The sequence below is a fragment of the Simochromis diagramma genome, unplaced genomic scaffold (assembly GCF_900408965.1).
Source record: "Simochromis diagramma unplaced genomic scaffold, fSimDia1.1 OVJJ01000321.1, whole genome shotgun sequence".
Classification (NCBI taxonomy): Eukaryota; Metazoa; Chordata; class Actinopteri; order Cichliformes; family Cichlidae; genus Simochromis; species Simochromis diagramma.
Window position 1 is genome coordinate 6,148,013 of NW_024386772.1, and position 19,635 is coordinate 6,167,647.

Consider the following 19,635-nt stretch of genomic DNA (forward strand, 5'->3'; position numbering starts at 1 on the left):
AAGGAGTTATTTGGGATACTGCACCACCAAACTTTTGGAACTCTGAAAACAATTCCCATACCTTTCCAGGCCTTTTAAGTTTACAGCACACACTCAACATGAAGGAAGACCAAACATTTAATCCAATGACATCTGTCTCCTTTGATATGCTCCATCATTCCTTTGTTCCCCCTTTTATTTGGTCATGTGACCCTAACCTTTGCTTCCTTCCTGGCTGCCTCAAATCATCCCACAACCTATCAGTCACTGCCCACACTGAGTTCCAGACAGACACGCACCGCTCACTCAAGCCATCAGCAAAAAGTCCAACTAAGCAACATTTTCACCCACAGACACAAACACTGAAGATTCCCATCCAGGTGTTTCAAATCCAATACACCCATACGTCGCCTTTGAAATGTAAAATTAAGTTAAAAGATTGCAGCACTAGAAAGAACCAGACATCTCAACCTCTGACTTACAAACTTTTATTCAGACATACGCCAGATCGAACACCAAATGTCTCTTTTTCCTCTACAAAAACAATGACAGTTTGTACATATAAAAAATAAAAATACAAGAGATTGATGAAGCAACAAACTTCTGCGATGTTTGACAACTACAGCTGCTCTGCAATGGGTAAGGTGTAGCAACATTATACCCCATAACTTCTAAAACAAGCAGGATTTGCTGTTCATTGAGCAGCAGAGGTCTTGGTGGTGTTGCTGGAGTTTGCAGTGAATGCTGCGATCTCACATGGGATAGTTGAGCACCACGTCTTGTTTGGCCAGCTCCAACAACATAGGGTCGTCGAAGAACTTGCTGATGCTCACATCCTCGCTCAGGCCCTTCGGAGAACCCAAAAAAAAATTTTTTAGATATCATAAAGAAAATAAGACAATTTACAAGCACATTTTATAGAAGTATCGATGAACAAGTGGTCAAAAGGCTCACTTTGCGTCTTCGGGTCTTGATCATGAACTCTCTGGCTAGATGGGGGGCAGGCTGAGGCTCGAGGGGCCTGATCACAATGCTCTTATCTAGAGGGTCACCGGGCACAATCTGAAAGACAAACACGATCGTCATGGTGAAAAATAAAGAGAGAAAGAGCAAATGGCAGCTGTGACTGGTCAACATGGCAATTCTTCCCCCTTTTTACTCAACTGTGCACAATCTGTGAAATAATCTGACAACACGAAGCACGTCAAACTCAGAGCATTAACAAGCTGAGTGGGCATTTCATTAAATATCTGATTCAGTTGCAAGTCTGTCCCTTTGTTACTGAGTCAGGGGTGCGTCCATCAACATGATGGAAAGCGCAACGTGAAAGTGCTGTCACTCTTTTCGTCTGTGACCGACATGGCATCAGCGTCTTGTTAACAAGTTGAGTCAGAAGAAATTAGTTTGAAGGTTTTTAAACAATTTACTAAATCCACTAACTCATTGGATAACCTTTGAAAGTTTTTAGTGATATGTGATACAGTTCCTAAATCCAGGAGGAGGAGGAAAGCTTGAATCTGAAGTAAGTAGTGTGAGGCAAGTAACTAAGACTTTCTCAGCCCCGAGGAGAGATTAAAAGTAGAGGAAAACGGGAAAAATATCATCAATAGCATGGCTGAAGCCTAATCAACAGATGGATGGGAGCCTCGAACAAGAATAAGTCAGCAGCGCACTGATAGCATGCCAATACTGGCACTACATGATCAAACTAATGAGGGAGGCACAATATAGCCTCTTGAGTTAAATGTGGCAAACAGCATAGCTCACTGTGCTATATTCTTATTATCTGGGACAGCTGAATCTATATGTGCTGGCAGGACTAGTCAGCAGTGAACATTCATACTGTTAATTGTATCGGTTACAGAAAGAGAGGCTGCCTTTTGAAGAGTCATTAAAGGATAGGTGGTCATGGTGATTGGTACTTCATCTTGGAAGTCTGCTGGGGGGGGGAAAATCCTTGTTTTTTGAGGGAGGCTTTCTCCAAACACTCTACAACTGAGCTAGGTGGAAATAATTCATCACACTGGTTCACATAATTGCAAAATATCAAAATATTTCTGCTGCAGTTTTAAAAATGAAAATAAAATCAGGAATCTTCCCAGGGGAAATCTGAGTTAGTAACTGCCCTAAAACATGAAGGGTAATTTATATTCTCAGGGAAAAAAACTACACACAATACTTTGGAACCTAACAAGTTGACTGAAATAAGTTACGAGGGAGGAAAAAAAAACCCTGTGTGCATTTGTCATCAGTGGGTTTCATTTATTTTTCATGTCCCAAAGGATCAGTGTACCTATAATACATCTTTTTACAGTATTTCAACAAGCTTATGAATAAATAATTCATGCCTAGCTTCTTGTCACACTTTCATTTCCACCTCAAGAGGATAAAACAAAACTTAGGAGTATAAAAATACTTAATATTTCCATCCAGGATAATCCTTTTTTCTTTCAGATTAATTTCAGAGCAGCAAAGTATTAATCTACACTAAGTAGAGTTAATTTTCCCTGACACAGCTCTGCAGAGTGCAGACACAAACACATGTCAGACATGTGCAGAAAGATACCCGGACAGCCACGTTATACTTAAAACGTAATGACTCAACACTCCCCTCTACTCCACATCAAAAGCGTTTTAACCAGAGTGGCAGACATGTGCACGACGTGGGTCACTCTGCTGCACAAGCTGCCATAATTTTATGTGGTGTCAGAGTTTGTCCGTGCAAGTAAGTGCATGGGTTTCAGCAGACGAACCAAAAATCACGCTGTCGTTTAGTGAACATTCACTATGAAATTCACAAATTAACCGTATCTTTGGGGTGTTTTTTTGTCTCTTTTGATAAAATCTTATTCCGCTCCTCAGGTGCAAGCAGGTGAGGGTTGGCCATTATTTCATTCTCAATGAATCTAAGCTTTTTCTTTACTTGTATTAAAGTACAGCGCATACCAAACTCCATGTGTAAGTCTGACACCTCTGGACGTCTCCAAAGCTCCTTGAATGTCTGCGTTTTCTTAGCATTTCCACCTGGATTTTCACTGACGTTGTTACTGACTTTACTGAACAAACATGAGCTGGAAAGCAAGTTAATGTCTTTAAATCTTACCTGCCAGTGGTGGAACACAGACAGAGCAAAGGCCTGACCCTGCGTGTGCGTGCGAAGGTCTGTCTCAAAGCCGAACGAGTCGATGGCTGGGATGAAAGCCTTAATTGTGTAGAGCGGAGAGCCTGGAATTGGTGCATCCTGGGTGACGTGACCCCTGATTAATGACAAACACGACACCAATAATTAAAAAGCAGAAGGAATTTGTATTTACTAATATTTGCACTGCTTTGCACTAAACCCTACATCGATATAAAGAAAACAGACAAACCTCCTTCGAGCCAGCACTGTGTAAACTGCAGACACACAATCAGCTGGAGCCTGAACCTCTACAAAGTAATATGGCTCCATCAACCTCGGAGTGGCCTGAGACATAAGGGACAGTATACATTAAAGCAAGGACAAAAGCCTGGAGAAAAAAAAAAAAATACGGCAATGGCATGTACAGCTGACTGACAGATTTATGAAAACAGCAGCATACAAGCCAAAGAAGATGAGGAAAGAAGCCAACATCATGAAAGAGAAATGTTATCACACTGCAATTAAAAAGACCGCACATCAGCAAAGATCCATACTCTAATCAAGGTAATGGAACATTAAAGAAAGTGCGGGTGAAAGGAAAAACTGGAGAAGCTAATGGCAGATGAGAAGAATGGGGATCGGGGGAAGAATGAGCTCACCATGAGGAAAGCAGAGTACACCACTCTCCTTGCTGTTGGGATGACCTGACCTCCTCCTCTGTGGAGAGGCTCCTGAGCTATGACCGCGTCCAGGATCTTGAACTTGACATTTCTGATGGCTGAAGGCAGCAAAACACACGGTTATGGTTAAATAACACTGATGAGGAAAGGCACATTTTGACAGTGTACAGTTTCTACAAGGTTAGGAGGAAATTCCAGCACCAGATGCAATCCAAACAAAACAAAGATTTTCTCCATAGAAGCAGCGTGTTTCAGTGATGCGGGGATCAAAGAGAGAACTTACGTTCATCACACAGAGGTCCTTCCCTGGTGCCCCACTGGAAGCCCTGCACAATGCTGTCTTTGACTGAACCAAGCAGTGCTTTGTCCACCTGTAGGTGAAACACAAGTTGATGGAGGATTGGCTAAAACCTTGACAGTTCAATATCCTTGTATGATTTGAAGGGTAGAAACTAAGCACAGCTATGTTCTAAACTTTTGTTTCTTTGAAATGTATTTTTTTGATCTTATAGAATAAAAATTAAAATGAATCATCGATAACTAAACTACTGTCACAAATTTCATATAACGGCATAGTTTAAGGCAGGGATCTCAAACTCCACTCCCCGAGGGCCAGTGTCCTGAAAGTTTTCCATGTGTCCCTGTTGCAACACACCTGAATAAATTAGTAGGTCATTCAGAGAGAACAAAACTTGACTGCATGCTTAAGTGGCAACCCCAAACCCTACTCAAGTCAATTTAAGTAAATGTAAGTGTTTGGAAAAAATATACTTCCAAAAGTTATTTTATTGCACCATGTTCATTCACTCATGAGCTGCTGTGACATGAATCAAATGGCTGAATTGCCACCTCAGCATGCAGTCAAGTTCTATAGAGTCTTGCTAATAACCTGCTAACTGTATTCAGGTGAGTTGCAACAGGGACACATGGAAAAGTTTTCAGGACAGCGGCCCTCGAGAACTGGAGTTTGAGACCCCTGGTTTAAGAGCTCTGCCAACAAGTTCTGATTGGTTCAGTTTGTCGGTCTCTAAGCTACTCAAAAAAACTGTGCTCATTTGCATGATTTTTTTTTTTAAACCAGATGTGGACCTTGGACCAGTTTATAGGTGATTGAAATTCCCGATTGGAATCGAGCAAAAACGAGACCATACGTCTCATATACAGAAATGTTAATTTGAAAAGTGAAGAAATAGTGTCATCACCTTGAAGTATCACAAACTAATTCAGATCCAGATGTTCATATGAATATGGGGGATTTTGAGATCTGGTGCAAGTATGCTCCTCTGGGTTTCTATTGTTAATGCATGAATTTCGGCAAGACTGAAAAAAGTCAAACTGCCAAATACTCACAGGGCTTCAGCTTTTCTTTTGCATAAAAACAATTTGAATTTTGTGCTTTTAAAAGCCCCATTTTCTGTTATGTTTTTGGATGCTTTTTTAAACTGTCAAAGAGTTTTATTTTGTTTTGAAGAGTCTGTGCTCAAGTAGGAAAAAGCGTCTAGCATTAAATCTTTGCATAGACAAACAGGCGCACACACTGTTGTGACTGAGCTGCACGGCTGAATTAAAACCTCACCTCAGAAGGCAGTGTGTCGTCTACAAGAATGTTTGGTCCTGTAGTGTCTGGTCCGAAGGCCCAAATAGATCTGGCAGCCAGCAAATCCCAGTCGTACTTGGTCTGGAAAAACTCTCCCAGCTTCTTCCTGTCATGAGAAAAGAACAGAGCCCAGTTGAAAAGAGGGCTGCACCACTGTGCCACTGTGTAACATTAAAGATATTGGCTCGCTGGGGGGTAAAGGGGTTAATGGAAGAGGAAGAGTATCCCATGCTGGCTCTGCTGGGTACCAATGAGCTCAGACGTGTACTGACTGGAAGCCTCTCTCGGGCACCATACACACTCATGCATGTAATCATGTCAGAGAGAGGAGGAAATTCATCCATGCTTTTAGTGAATGATTCAATTACTGTAAGTGACTTGATCAATATAGCATGGAGGATTCTTTAAAAAAATGAAGACATACATTCATAATGCAGACGTTTGTTCTTCATATTGCCTTAATGTTAAAATACAGAAAGTTGTTTATATACACTTTAAATAGATATATTGGTGACAGTAGCTGCTTTTGTATTTCACATTTCCTTCACCCAATAGTCTTGAATACCAGGAATACATTTTAAAGAAAAAGAAACATAAGAGGCAATTAAGATGTGACTAAAATATAGACTTTCATTGACCATTGAGTTTTTTTTTTTTGTTAATACAGTGTCCCTTCATTTGTGCAAGCGCTAGAAAAATCAACAAACCAATAGAACCAACTGTAAAATGTTTGTCCAAATTTTAAATGCATGGATTATTTTTAATACCTTAATGTAAAATACCAGCATTGATTGTATAAAGTCTGGCACAAAAAAAAAGCAGAGTTCTCTCTCTTGAGATGCTTTTCCTGACCTTGTGCTTTTAGTTTTGGCTTCAGTAATCTAAATAAATAGATAGATAAATAAATGAAAAATCATAGTGTCTAAATAATAGCAATGCACCTTATTGTAACAAGTCCTTTTTTTTCCTTCAATAAAAATATATATACAAAAAAAAAAAAAAATCATACTCTGCCATATTGAGGTCAGGTGACCGAGTTAGCCATCTAAGAACACGTGCATGTCTTTTACCTTAAAAAGCTGCTCCAATGTGTTTTTCTGCATCTTTTCTTGTAATGTTCAAATCAGTTTTGCAGCATTTAACTGAATGTGAGCAGAAACTATAGTTCTATAACTTAAAAACACATCTTGCTACTTCTTGCTGCAGTCACAAAATCAGTAGCAATCGGTGACCCAGTGCCTCTGGATGCCATGCATTCCGCTAACATAACACTGCCTTCACTGCGTTTGATAGATAATGTGGTATTGTTTGGATCATGAACCCTTTCTTTCCTTCCCTTTTTCATTCTATGTGCCCACCATTCTGGCATGAGTTCATTTTACTTTCATTTATAAATAAAAAAAACCCTAGCCATTAATCAACTGGGCATTTCTTTCCTTTTTAGGTCTTTTCTGGAAAATCTAAATTTGATCTGTTTCTGTTTCTTGAGTGTTGCCAGCAGTTTCCATGTTGTAAACTATTTAGATTTGTGAAGCGCCGCTTGACTGTAGACTTTTACAATAAGATAAATGAAAATAAAATATTGGTCTGGATGGCGCTGAAGTATTAAGTATTTTATAACCCTGGTATCATATTAGAAGGAAAAGGAAGAAATCAACACGTCTAAAATAAAAAAGTAAATTACATCATTTCAGTTCATTGAAAGTTCATTCTATCTTCTATACGTGTGAGGATAAGAGTAATGTCTTCACCTACCTGTTCCAAGATATCTGCACTACTTCATTCTCGATGTCCTCGGCCAGCCCCTTCTCCAAGGGCTCAGCAATCATGGTGATCTTATTCCTGTCAATCATATCATACATCTATCAATCACTAATTATGGGTTGGAGAGACACTCAGCTCAAGGGAAAGACTGACTGAAACACTCTGAACAGTGCACATATTTAACTTCTCAACATCAAACACTACAAACTGCAAAACAGCATGCATTAGATTTCAAACTTTAAAACTTAAAAAGAAAATTATTTTAGAGCCGGGTGCTCTAAAGTATATTAATAATCTATCCCAGACTGCCCTCATGCTGTTGTTTGTTTGGATAAGATCTAAAAATATTACCCTCGACACATACTTTTTATTAGGCGTCTCAGCAAAGCACTTCAGGGACGATGTCTCCACAACTGTTTCACAGAAAGTCACAACAGGGTCGGCAACCTGAGGGGGACGAGGAGCGAAATTACAAATAGAAAGCAATGATTTTACTCGTGTGTACTGTCTTTAAGTAATATTTCATTTTTCTACCAAAAAAGTAAATAAAAACCACAAAATAAAACAAAAAACAAAAAAAAACTTCTTCAAAAACATCAAAGCACATCTGGGTTGGCAGCGGAGTGGATAACACACCGTTTCCTCCCCTTTAACAGACTAACATTCCAGCTACAGCCTAATAACTTTCAGGGAAATTGCAGCAAAAACTAAATCTCATCATTTAAATTTTCTTACTAATTCTCGTGGTCCCTAAAGTTGTCATTACGAGACGTGAAATAAATGCCACAAGTTGTACATCATTAGTAAAGCAATGCGGAGGAAAAATTACTTTAATGTCGATTTCAGAGTACATCTTCCTCAAGTCGTGCATGACGCAGTCCAAGTAAAGCTCTCCTGTCCCCAGGATGACATGCTCTCCAGACTCCTCCACCTGAAAGACAAACACACCAGTCAATTCATTTAACTGTTGTTTAGATTACAGTCTGGAGCAGTGACACTTCCAATGTTTGTCCTTTCAAAGGTAAAACCACACTGAAATCTTTTAAAACATACTGACTTTAAAATAACAGGCTCAGGCTGTTATTTAAAAAAAAGAAAAGAAGAAAACTATTGAAATATGTGTGATGTCATACCTTTGTGGTGAGAGAAGGATAGCTCTTGTTAACCTTCCTCAGTCCGTCGAGCATTTTGGGCAGCTCTGATGGATTCACTGGCTCCACTGCGATCTTGATGACTGATGCTGTGTTGAACTTCAACGGCCTAAAAATCTGAGCCTAAAAGGCAGAGTTAAAAAAAAAACATGAGAATCTGGATTTGACTCTTTTTTTATTTTTCTAAGACGTTGGGCATATTTTTCTGCCGATCTCCCACCTCTTCGTTCCCTCTGGGCTCTGTGATTGTGGCGGTCTTGACGATCGGCTGGTCACAGCCCTCAATGAGAACCCAGTTGCCGGCGGGCACTCGATTCACTTCAATCTGATACCTAAAATAGTGGGATGAACTGAAATTTTAATAACCAATCCCCTGATTTGTGACAAAACAAAGAATTCAAGCTTTAAAAGTATACCTGGCCACAGAAATCCAGAGACGCCCCACAGTGCAGACCTGAGAGTCCTCCTCATCTTCAAGTGTGTAGTTCTCTCCCAAGACCTTGACGGGCTGACCTGCCTGAATGGTCCCACTCAGCACCCGACCGAAAGCATGGAACTGAACGCCATCCTCTGTACTGTACATCTTAGTGGTGTGGCACATCAGAGGACCCTGAGGATGACAGACATGAGAACATAAGAGGAATGATGAAGAAGTGGAAAGTTTTAACCACTGGAACATAACTTTTAGTAAAGGTATCAATTAACAATTTGTGTTTTTCGAGCAATTCAAGGAGCCCTTTGACTTTTTTTGCATCAGACCTGAAAGAATTCCACTGGAAGGAGACTGCCACCTTTAGTAATTAACTGCTGCATCTTCTCAGCACACAACAAACCTGACCTTCCATTAAACTTACATCAGGATCACACTCTGCCATGACTTCCCCCAAGTCTGAGTCAAGACCACCAGTGTAGGTGTGCTCGATCTTGTTCCTAGCACCCTCTTGTGGTGAAGGAATGTGTTGCACGCACATGTCTACAAAGCCTGCAAGAAAAGCGCCAAGATTTCAATATTTGATGTACTGAAGATATGAGACTCAGATTTTCTAAAGAATGACCATTAATCTACAGATTACAGCTAAAAAATACAGACAAGCTAATAGTCTATAGTATTATTACTACTTTATTGATTACGCAGCCAAGCATACAAGCCTGTATAGTATTTTAAGTTGAAAAAAGAAAGAAATAATATATATATATATATATATATATATATATATATATATATATACATATATATACACACATATATACATATATATATACACATATATACATATATATATACACATATACATATATATATATATATATATATATATATATATATATATATATATAAATATAAACAAAATAAATAAATCGGGCAATACCAGTGAACTCTCCAAAGAAGCGATTACAGACGAGCCTCAGCAAGGGTCTAATGTTCAGCTTCAGCTCCTCCTTAGTCAGGTGGATACCAAGCTCATCCAAAACTCGAGGGAGAGACGTGTCCACATCCCCAACCACCTAGGCACAAAGAGGATTTAGGTAAGGATTACACACAGAGCTTTGCGAGTTCATCCCACCCTTCCTGCAGCCAGAATGTACCGAGCTACCTGGTTGTACATATGTTAAAAAAATAAATAAGACGTTAAATGCATCGAACCTGTGAGAGGATCTTGTAGAGAGGCTCCAGAACAAATTCCACAAAGCTGCGCTGGGAGTTACTACTGGGAGCTTTTTTCGTGAACTTGCGACTGAATTAGGAAGAGGAGAAAACTGCTGTAGTAGTAATAATAGTAATGGTGTATTAAGAGCGTAGCTGCGTATCCACATTAGCTACTCACGTTTTGGGGTTGAAATAAATATCTCCCCAGAGCCTCTTGGCAAACTCATTATAGTTGATGTCACCTACAAACAGAGAGAGAAAGGGTAAGAGGATACTGTGCAGTGTATGAAATAAAGTCATGGCTTTTTGTAGGGCTGGTCACATGAAAGTCGAAGCTTTGAAGCCCCCCAGACTGAACTAAGATTCTTCAGTTCTGACATTTGTTTTTCAGGCTTCCTGAACCATTTTAAAAATCAAAATCATGTGTGTTACGATTATTTTATCAAAATGATATATTATACATCAGCTTTCAGTAAAAGCCATACGCACTTGTTAGATTTACAACCTAAAAGCCCCCTAACTTCAGAGTATTTTGTAATCTTATGGTTTTAGCTTATCGAATGTACTTTAGAAACCAGAAATTATTTAATTCATCAACCATGCTATGTAAACAAAAAAGGTTCATTTAACAAAACATAAACAACACATAAAAACTGAAATAGATAAACTGTATAAGGATGCCATGTTTCTTATGCATTTACATGTTTTAAATGAATTAAATTGGGTCAAAATAGCAGAAATACACAAGGTTCATTATTCAGACAAAGCTTTATGGTTAAAAACAGCAATATATTAATACTGCTGTAGTGAAGCACTGATTTCACTACTTTATAAGCCCAAAAGTCATCTCACCATAGGTATCTGAGTAGATCTTTGCAAAGGACCCCAGGGTGAAACAGATGCTGTACTGAGAGCTGGCAAAGCAGACATTTCCAAGGAGAGGAGACACCACCAAGTTCTCATCTGTAGAATATGTGCTGAGAGGGAAGAGAAATAGCCAATCAGCAACCAGTGTCACTGGGTGGTCAGTTCCAGATTAATGTGGCTTTCCTTTAAAAGAAATTCTTGCTGCGACCATGTTTACCGCCTGACAAAATAAAGAATCCTGCTATTGTCAGCAGCACAGTGCTGGCAAGCTTCACACTACCTCATACCACCAAGATATCATATTAGAAAATATTTAAACGTAGTAACTTAACATACACCAAGACAATAATATCTATTATTAATAAATATTTTTATGGTAATTTCCTTTGGGGGGAAAAAAAAAAAATCACATAAAACACTTCAGACACTGTTAGCGAGGGGTTCCCAGTATTACCTCAGCAAACCATTGACCTCATCTACAATGTGGCGAAGTTTATAATAAGCATCTGTGGGCGGCAGTTTGAGCTCCAGAATGAGACGATCAACCTTGTTGATGCAGATGGTGATCGCCATTCGCTCCTGAACTGCATGCTTGATGAGACGCTCTGTGTTCAGCATCACCTGGGCAGAGATACACAAATATCTGTGAGATCTATGGGCAGCTGAAGAACACACGTATAATGACATAAAAAGATATAGATGGTGTTGGTTTGGGAGAACCGCAAATAGGAGTTGACTCACTCCTTCTGCTGCATCTATGAAGAGGACAACGCCATCTGAGAGGCGGATGCTAGATGTGACCTCGTCAGAGAAATTCACGTGGCCTATGGGAGGACAAGCACAAAAGTAGACTTGTTAGTTTTTATGTTTTTTGTCAGCAACTTTTAGATCATTCTATAAAACCTCAAAATATGCATCTAACAACTAAAGGATCCAATGTGAATACAATACCTGGTGTATCCATTATATTGAAAAGGTAGGATTTTCCTCTGGAGTCAGGCAGGACCATTGTGACAGGGGTACTTTTGATGCCAACCCCTCTCTATAAAAACATGGATCAGGCAAAAGCAAGGAAAACATCAATACAGTCTTCTAAAGAAGATATTCAAGCTAAATAGACTCTGGATACTTATAAATATTGATAGAATTATTTAGTAATGAATGCTATGTAGCATTACAGCAGTTAAACCAAGCCACTCACCTCTTGTTCGGTAAAGAGGATGTCTGTGTACCGGAGCTTAAAAAGTAAAACAGATCATGTTGGTCTCAGCTGTCATATACAGAATTTATGTATAACAGACTGCAAACATTTTGAATTATTGTACACAACACTCACATCCACATCATCTCTCTTCCTGATTTCTGGGTGTGTCTGCTCAATCAGGCAATCCACAAAACAGGTCTGAATGGAATAAACACATTCATTAGATTCCCGTGAGCCACAGATGGCTCTAAAGTGCAGCCATGTTATTAGCATATGCTCCAAAATGTTCCAAATCTGTTTCATTTTTCATCTTAGGAACATATGTTCGCTTGGCTACATGCTGGAGGTGGATCACGACTGGAAGAGCATATTTAAAGAAGCCTGAGCCCGGAGCAGGAATAAGGCAGACTCTAACCTTGCCGTGGTGAAGGTGACCGCAGAGGGTGACGTTACGAATCAGCTCTGGCCCGTCCATCAGATCTGCGAGAAATCTGGCGAGGGAGAAGAGGGTTAATGCTGCTTGCTAAAGACACACTGTAAATGCATGTAGATGGACTAATGTGTAAAGAATATTACACGAGATCAGTCTGTGAAACGCTGAATTGCATTTTCAGATGCAACGAAACACTTGAAAATTTCTTACTCCATATCGTAAACTGTGGCAGGCAACTCCTGTTCCATCAGGGTGAACTGCTTGTTCTTCACAGGCTTGATGATCGGCTCTGGAAGGAGTAAAAAGACAATATTGTGTACAGGATTATGAAAAGAAGCATTTTTAAGACTGCACTCCTTGACTATGTTTACAGTACAGCAAAATTCAGTCTACTGTTAAAATGTATCTGAAAATACATAGAGGGAATCTGTGGGTTTTCAAAACATTTACATTTTTCTTTAATTTTGCCCAGTGTACTATTGCGCCTGTTTTCATCCATCTATGTTCTTCCACTTATGCTGCTTCCTAACAAACCCAAATTCATTGTTAAGTTCAGCTCGACCAAGATGACAAGACCTTCGGGGTTTCTCGTTAGTGACTACACATGTAAGCATGATTGGTCCTCATAAAGTTAAAGCCATGAGCATCTGTTACTTGACAGAAGTCTAATCATTTTTTTATTCTTGACTAAATTAAAGCCCATTTTTAAAATAATGCCGACTTTACATTTATAATCATGTTAGTCATGGTGCTGGTAATTTTCTGTTGAGAGAAGGCAAAAACCTCTTTTCTGTATGTAGAAACCTTGGATTTTGGTCAACGAGGTTTTTTTTTTCCATCTTTAGATCAATTTAAGCAGCCCTACCTGTAAGTGGTTGTGTATCTTCCTCCTGTACAATAGTTTCCACTTCAGGCCCATAGACCTCCTCTGCTGTAGGATAGTACTTCTTGTCCTCATGCAGGACCACCTCCATGCCAGGGACATCATCATCAGCATCCGCTGGCTCATCTTCGTCATCTTCATCACCCTGCAAATTGTAAATACCACAAACTCATGTATACACTGCAAACACGAACTTCGGTACTACCTGGTAATTACTGCTGGTTCTTGAGTGTTAAGCATACCTCGTCGACGTCTCTGTCCTCTGCATCCAGGTCATCATCATCGTCGTCAGAGTCCAGCTCTGGACCGATGTAGTTCCCAAACTCGTCATACAAATCAGCCTCCATATCGCAGAGAACTAAATGAGGGGTTGATATATCAATGAGCAAGTGAATCTGGTGGCAAAGTTAATTTAATAAATACGATCCACTGTAGCATACAAAACGCATAACGTTTCAGCAGAAAAAAATATATATATGAGAGGGAAAAAAGACGAGATATTTAAAATGTATAACGTATCTTATTGCTGTTTAAAGTTAGCCAAAACGCAACGTGTCACTGAGACATCAATAACACATCAGTAACTTCTTCACTTTAATGCTTCACTGGAAAATGAAATGTACTTTTAATATAAGTTAGCTTTAGCTTGTTTTTTTTTGTCTGCCAGTGGCGGTTAACATTCATGAGAAAGTATATGCCACTGTAAGTCACCGCTAAAGCGAATGCTAACGCTAACCGCTGCATAGCATGCAGGGTCGCAGTTCAGTTACTTTTATCAAGTTCACTCGAGTTTTCTGTCCACAGATAATCAGCACAGAAAATGCATCTTGACTAAGACGTTTCCGTTTGACATAAGCAGCTCTTCCACTACTGCACTAGCGATCCCAAGACGACCATGCTAGCCGGCTAACAAGCACAGAAATGAATGGCTTGAAAGCGACGTTTGAGTTACGTCGTTGTTCAGAGATTTTAGTTAAAGATAACTCAGTGCTGCATGCTGCTAAATACACGTACCTGTATCCTGTGGGAATAACTTAATTATCGATTTCGAGCAAACAGAGTTGTGTTTATAAGCAGAGGAGAAAATATTATTCAAAGAGCGCCATGCGCAACAGACGCTTCCGGTTTTCTTCTTCAGCTGTTTAATATGAAGGCGGTTAACAATGGATGTCAAAGCTCACTACTTCCCCCATCTGGGCTACAAAGCCACTACTGCACACGTTTTCAAAACGAAGGGTTCATTGCTACATCGCTTCACCATCCACAAATGACACTTGCTGCAAAATAAAACGTGTGTACTCACAGAGCATTTATGTAATGATTTGTTTTTATTTTTTATATCTTCACTGACGTCCGTGTGCAATTGTTGCCCTCAGGTGATCCTCATATGTAACTACAACTTCCTCTATTTTTAGAGTTATTTTGATAACTGCTTTTAGAATATATTAGCCGAAAGACTCGGAAAATGTAAACGTGACCGTGTTGTAGACAAATCTTAATCGGTGACCTGAATGAAGACCTTAACAGCATCGCGTATGCAGTTACACCATTTATCCACAAGAGGGCACTAGACAGCAATGAATATGCTCGTGAGGAGATAAAGGAGATGAAAGTAAAGACATATATTGTAATATTTTTATACACTAAGAGTCAGGCATGCCTTCTAATAAAGGATGAAAATACTTTTAACAAATATCAACGTATAAGACGTCATTCTGGAAAAAAATTCATTGGTTTATTGGGTTTTAATGTAGCTTTCAGGTGTCATTTCAAGCCCGTTTTTAATTGCAGTCTCTTTCAAAGGACTTTGTAATTGTTATGGCATGCAAATTGTGGGTGCGTGTGAGTTTGTGATGGGAGTTAAAGCCGTCTAAAAATTTCAGACGAGGGATATCCTAGCAGTTGTCAGCGTTGCAACAGAAAATGTGACACTATGTCCCGCCTTTATGAACGATATGGGGGGAGTTCGCTGCTGCTCGTGGATTCTGGCAATGTGATAAAAAGTACACACACACAGTTTCAGTCGATGGCTTTATTCCTGCTGGTGTTGATAGTTTCAGTAGGCGAAGCCTACACAATAAAGACAGACTGATAAACATAAACACACACTCTTGATACACGGTCATTCATACAGTTCTCAATTAGACAGAAGGTAGTGTCTGGGGAACGTAGAAAATACTGTTTGGTCAGTGTCAATGCCCTTTGCCATCACATGGCAGTGTAAGTCTGAATTTTATTTAATGGATTTAATGTTGCATATTCAAAAATGTGCAGTTTGTAATAAAACAGTTATAACTGCTATTCAGGAGGACTCAAGTCAGTTGGTTGATATATTTGTCATGTTATTTATAAGATTTTTTATTGACTGCTGCAATGATTCCTCACACCACTGACCCACTTTAACATTTACGATCACTCCATGTTCCACACTGAAGGATATTTAATCGGATGCTCTCAAACTTTATAGTTATACTGAAATATGCTTTAATATGCTTATATCATTACATTTGATTCCCCACTTTGGGTAACAGCTGAGGTCTTGATGTCTAATGATTAAACCGGGTTTCTATTTCAGGGCTGGGGAACAAAAACGTGAGATTCTGGACTGAGGCACGTGTTGGTTGCCAGATAGACACAATGACCCTTGCAGATGGTACAAATATCTTATTGCCGTGCACAACAATTTCTGGGAATATTTTACCTGAGAATATGACTTAAAGTGTCAGCTGGCCCCTTGATTAACCCCCTCTGTGTTACACTCTCTAAGTGTGTGGCCCTTTAATCTGCCACCAGTTTCCGGAGCCGCTGCACCACATCCTCCGCGCTCACCCAAGGCACCGTGACAGCCTTGAACTCCCCTGGCTGGGCTTCGTGGGTCTCGGTGATCAGCCGGTGCATGGGGAAGTCCCTCCGCGGGAAGGCCACGTCGCGGGGACCGAGGGAGAGCGCGGGGCAGAAGTCATTAGCTCCGTCCCCGACGTAGAAGATTCTCTGGTACGGGCGCCCCCGCTCCTGCGTCCTGCGGGCCACGTAGTCCTTGACGATCACCTGCTTGCACATGTTGTCTGGGCACCGGGGGCAGTCGTGAGAGTGGAAGGGCCGCAGCACCAGCCGCCCGTCCTTGTTGAAGGTCGCGGGGTTGGAAAAGATCCGGTGGAATAGCTGGCGGGCCCCGACGCGCCGGAGCCAGCACTCTATGAAGTAAGTGTTGGCGTCGGACAGCAGTATCACCTCAAAGTCCTTCGCGGGCCGGTTGCGGAGGAACTGGAAGAGGGTGAGCATGCCGGGTGTGGCCGGCATCTTCTCCATGACGCTGCGTATGTCGCTCTCGGTGACCCCCTGCTCCGCCAGGTAGGCCAGCACCCGCTGCATGTATTCGTTGTAGCGGCCGGGCTGATAAGTGTCCGTCAGCCACCCGGGGAGGTGCTGACCCGGGACGGCCTGCACCACCATGTCATCGCTGGTTTCATCCACGATGGTCTCGTCGAAGTCAAAGAAGATCAGGAAGCGCTTGTCAGGGGAGATGTGAGCTGGGTGGGAGGCCATGATCTCTGAGCGCCTGGGTCTCTGGGGTTCCTCCTCGCCTGGGGGATGGGGTGGGACATAACAGCAGTTGAAGATTGAATCCCCCATGATTTACTACGCCACAACTTTTAATATTGCCAAGTGGCATCAAATCTCCACCCCCGCTCTTCTGCTCTCCAGCATCCCACGCAATGGGCCGCGGTGAGGTGGAGGGTGACCTTCTGGGAAACATCAATGCAATAAAGGAGGGTGTGGGGGTTTGGGTGGAGGCAAAGAAGTCAAATATAGATTTCATAGCAATAATATAATTTCAATGAAAAGGCACGAAAAAAATATCTATAAATATAATATAAAGCAGCCAACCAGCAACTGTGTCAGACAAGAGGCGGCAGCAAATTATGGATTTGTGGATGGGGGGGGGGTCAAGTATTGTGTAGAAGAGCAAAAGACAAGGTAAGACTCACTTATGCAGCAAGCAAAACGATAAGCTACAGATTATATATCCGGGCAGGTCAGCCCTATTCAACTTTTTCACAGGACGTGTGCTTACCTTGGATTTTCCCGGATGTCTACAGTGGATGTCCAGATCCAACCAGTTGACTTCAAACTGTAGCTGGTTTGTTCCTTTATGGGAAGAAAAATACAATGAATGCTGAATCAGAGGAAACGCAGTACGGGATAAACTTAAAAGGCAGACAAATGCCGAAAAAAGGTCTGAGAGCTCATAAAGCACACATAAAAAAAAAACAAACAAACAACTATTAATAGGGATTTTAGACTTTTCTTTAAAAAAAAAAAAAAAAAAAAAAAAAAAAAGCTTACTGATTAGTAAGAAAAGTCAAGGCTACTTATCAAGCTGCTAATCTAGAAGGGTTTTGTTTTACATAACAGCAGCACAAACATCATGCAGTGAAGGCGATGTGCGCTGGATTGAGGTTTAAAATACTACTACTACTACTAATAATAATAATAATAATAACAGATGAGTCACCGGCTCTGGTTCCGATCCCCGGTGTCAGTCAGCTCCGATCCGGTCTCATAGAGGAGAGGTAGCGTTCCGCCGGTCGGCCGGTGGCTCGCGCACTTTTATGTGCCACTCAAACCCACCGGAGCCGCTCTGAACGTGACCGCGCCTCCGAGTCCGCCCATTTAAAGCAGCCTATTGCGCGCGTTCACGATATAAAAAGGTGGAGGGGGGAGGGGATTGTGGGAGTAGGGGGAGGAAGGAAGAAGAAAAACCCATCGAGTGTAAATAGTCCGTTCCTTGAATATAACCATAGAAGAAATGTGCGCCAGTCTCGTAAATGTAGCCCATTAGTATTTATACATGGCTCCAAACGTGGCATAGCCACATCCACACAATGGAGCATTTACCGGGGGGGACAAAAAAAAAAAAAAAAAAAAAAAAAAAAAGAAAAGTTGTGGAGAATAAGCACTTCTGGTAGCAGTGGGAGGTCAATGGGACAAGGTCAAGCTCTCAAGTTTTCCCATTTATACATCTTTGTGTAATTCCAATTTGGAGTGGAGAGCCAGGGATAACATCTGAATAACCCCATCTCATCTGAATTTGCTAAAGTAACTCAGCCACATTCACTTAAAACAGAACAGTTTTAATGCTCTCTCATGTTCTTACAAAGAGAACAAGCACCTTCCCTCATCCAGGATGATCTGGATTTCCGGCCAATAAGTACTCTGTTGCAAAGGCGGCACAGGGAACGGGGGCAAAGTACCACATGCGAGACATTTGTGAGGATGACTGGAACGAAATCATTTCACATCTGAGAGCAGTGTTGTGTTTTCGTTTATTAACTACAGGGAAACATTAGCATCGCAGCAAGGGAGTTTGTGTTGCCTGCTTGTTTCTCCACGAGACAGCAGTCTAGATAAAACCCTGCAAGTATACTGATTAATGAACCGCACTGCAAGTTTCAGAGCGGTGCACACTTGCCTACAAAAACATGGCATGAAGCCCTCCTCTCTTTATCTGCCTGCTGACAGACGGAGGGGGGGCCTCCTCCCTCCTCGACACCGCAAGGCGTAATGACTAACAGCTGGGGAGGCCGACTATTTTCAAGCCCAAATGGGAATGGAGATGTACAGACGGTGTGTTATTATCTCCCCTGCTCATGGAGTGAGCCTTGGTACCTGACCACCCACTCACCAATAGTGAGTCACTCACACTTTTCTCTACCCATCAGCCCGCTCTGCTACCTTATAGGATTATGTGACTCATTGGTGCACCACTTAAAACCTCCTATGGTGATGGAGGATACACAGCATTTTAGGAGGTATTCTAGCAACAATAAATGCCTTAAATGTGAGCTCAGTGGAGGTACACGCTGTTAATGCATGAATAAACCTGGCTGAGATGCAACAAGAGATATCCAAGAAGTCGATTTTAAACACACTCTTGTAATCTATGCAAGTAGTTATATGGCCTCAAGGTGCATTTGCATATCTAAGAGGTATAATGTGGGTACTTGACTGTCAAGATCACTACCCTCAAATACAATAAAGCCTGCTGTGACTTTAAAGTGAACAGGAAGTGCTCACAAAGAAGAGGATCTAAAACTTCTCTTGTCAAATAAATGCTCAGCAAAGCAAAGCTGTTGTTGAACCCTGAGGGTCATGTGTAGCCCGCAGCCATTGTTAGGTAACATGTTGTGCCAAGAACCCAGTGAACCTAAAAATAGTAGAGTAAGAGCTGCAGTGGCAGCAAGCTACACTTTTCAGGAAAGGAAGGTATGAAAGTTAAACAGACCTGCTGCATTTCATAACCATCT

At 41.0% G+C, this 19,635-nt stretch overlaps 2 protein-coding genes across 5 annotated transcripts; both read right to left on the reverse strand.

The window, feature by feature from the left end:
* Positions 1–451: 451 nt before the first annotated feature.
* Positions 452–14,481, reverse strand: eftud2 (elongation factor Tu GTP binding domain containing 2). Its single transcript, XM_040045189.1, has 28 exons — positions 14,342–14,481; positions 13,570–13,685; positions 13,310–13,472; positions 12,655–12,733; positions 12,427–12,502; positions 12,144–12,209; positions 12,009–12,044; positions 11,759–11,849; positions 11,549–11,631; positions 11,262–11,428; positions 10,793–10,917; positions 10,119–10,182; positions 9,938–10,028; positions 9,663–9,798; positions 9,147–9,274; positions 8,709–8,902; positions 8,513–8,624; positions 8,275–8,415; positions 7,971–8,072; positions 7,506–7,588; positions 7,133–7,219; positions 5,357–5,483; positions 4,064–4,151; positions 3,760–3,878; positions 3,351–3,445; positions 3,083–3,236; positions 934–1,041; positions 452–827 (listed from the first exon to the last, which is right to left on the reverse strand). Exons 2-28 carry the CDS (start codon positions 13,672–13,674, stop codon positions 732–734), a joined length of 2,916 nt encoding a protein of 971 aa, XP_039901123.1. The 5' UTR covers positions 13,675–13,685; positions 14,342–14,481; the 3' UTR covers positions 452–731.
* Positions 14,482–15,344: 863 nt separating this feature from the next.
* phospho1 (phosphoethanolamine/phosphocholine phosphatase 1) lies at positions 15,345–19,616 on the reverse strand. 4 transcript variants are annotated; one of them, XM_040045248.1, is made up of 3 exons: positions 17,844–19,616; positions 17,403–17,476; positions 15,345–16,911 (listed from the first exon to the last, which is right to left on the reverse strand). In XM_040045248.1, exon 3 carries the CDS (start codon positions 16,871–16,873, stop codon positions 16,106–16,108), a length of 768 nt encoding a protein of 255 aa, XP_039901182.1. In that variant the 5' UTR covers positions 16,874–16,911; positions 17,403–17,476; positions 17,844–19,616; the 3' UTR covers positions 15,345–16,105. The 4 variants fall into 4 exon arrangements, with proteins under 4 accessions (XP_039901182.1, XP_039901164.1, XP_039901185.1 ...); XM_040045230.1 differs by having other exon boundaries at positions 15,345–17,073; XM_040045251.1 differs by having other exon boundaries at positions 17,833–19,616.
* Between the last annotated feature and the right edge of the window lie 19 nt (positions 19,617–19,635).

Bases quoted from the DNA above. Each gene is read 5' to 3' on its own strand.
- eftud2 (XM_040045189.1), bottom strand. From the start codon at position 13,674: ATGGAGGCTGATTTGTATGACGAGTTTGGGAACTACATCGGTCCAGAG. The intron at 10,183-10,792 runs GTGAGATGACTT...CTCTGTTTGTAG, and splicing joins GATCTACTCAGATACCTATG to GTGACATCAACTATAATGAG. The intron at 8,625-8,708 runs GTATACTTTTAA...CCACTATTTTAG, and splicing joins CTCTGGATTTCTGTGGCCAG to GTATCAGATTGAAGTGAATC.
- phospho1 (XM_040045230.1), bottom strand. From the start codon at position 16,960: ATGGGGGATTCAATCTTCAACTGCTGTTATGTCCCACCCCATCCCCCA.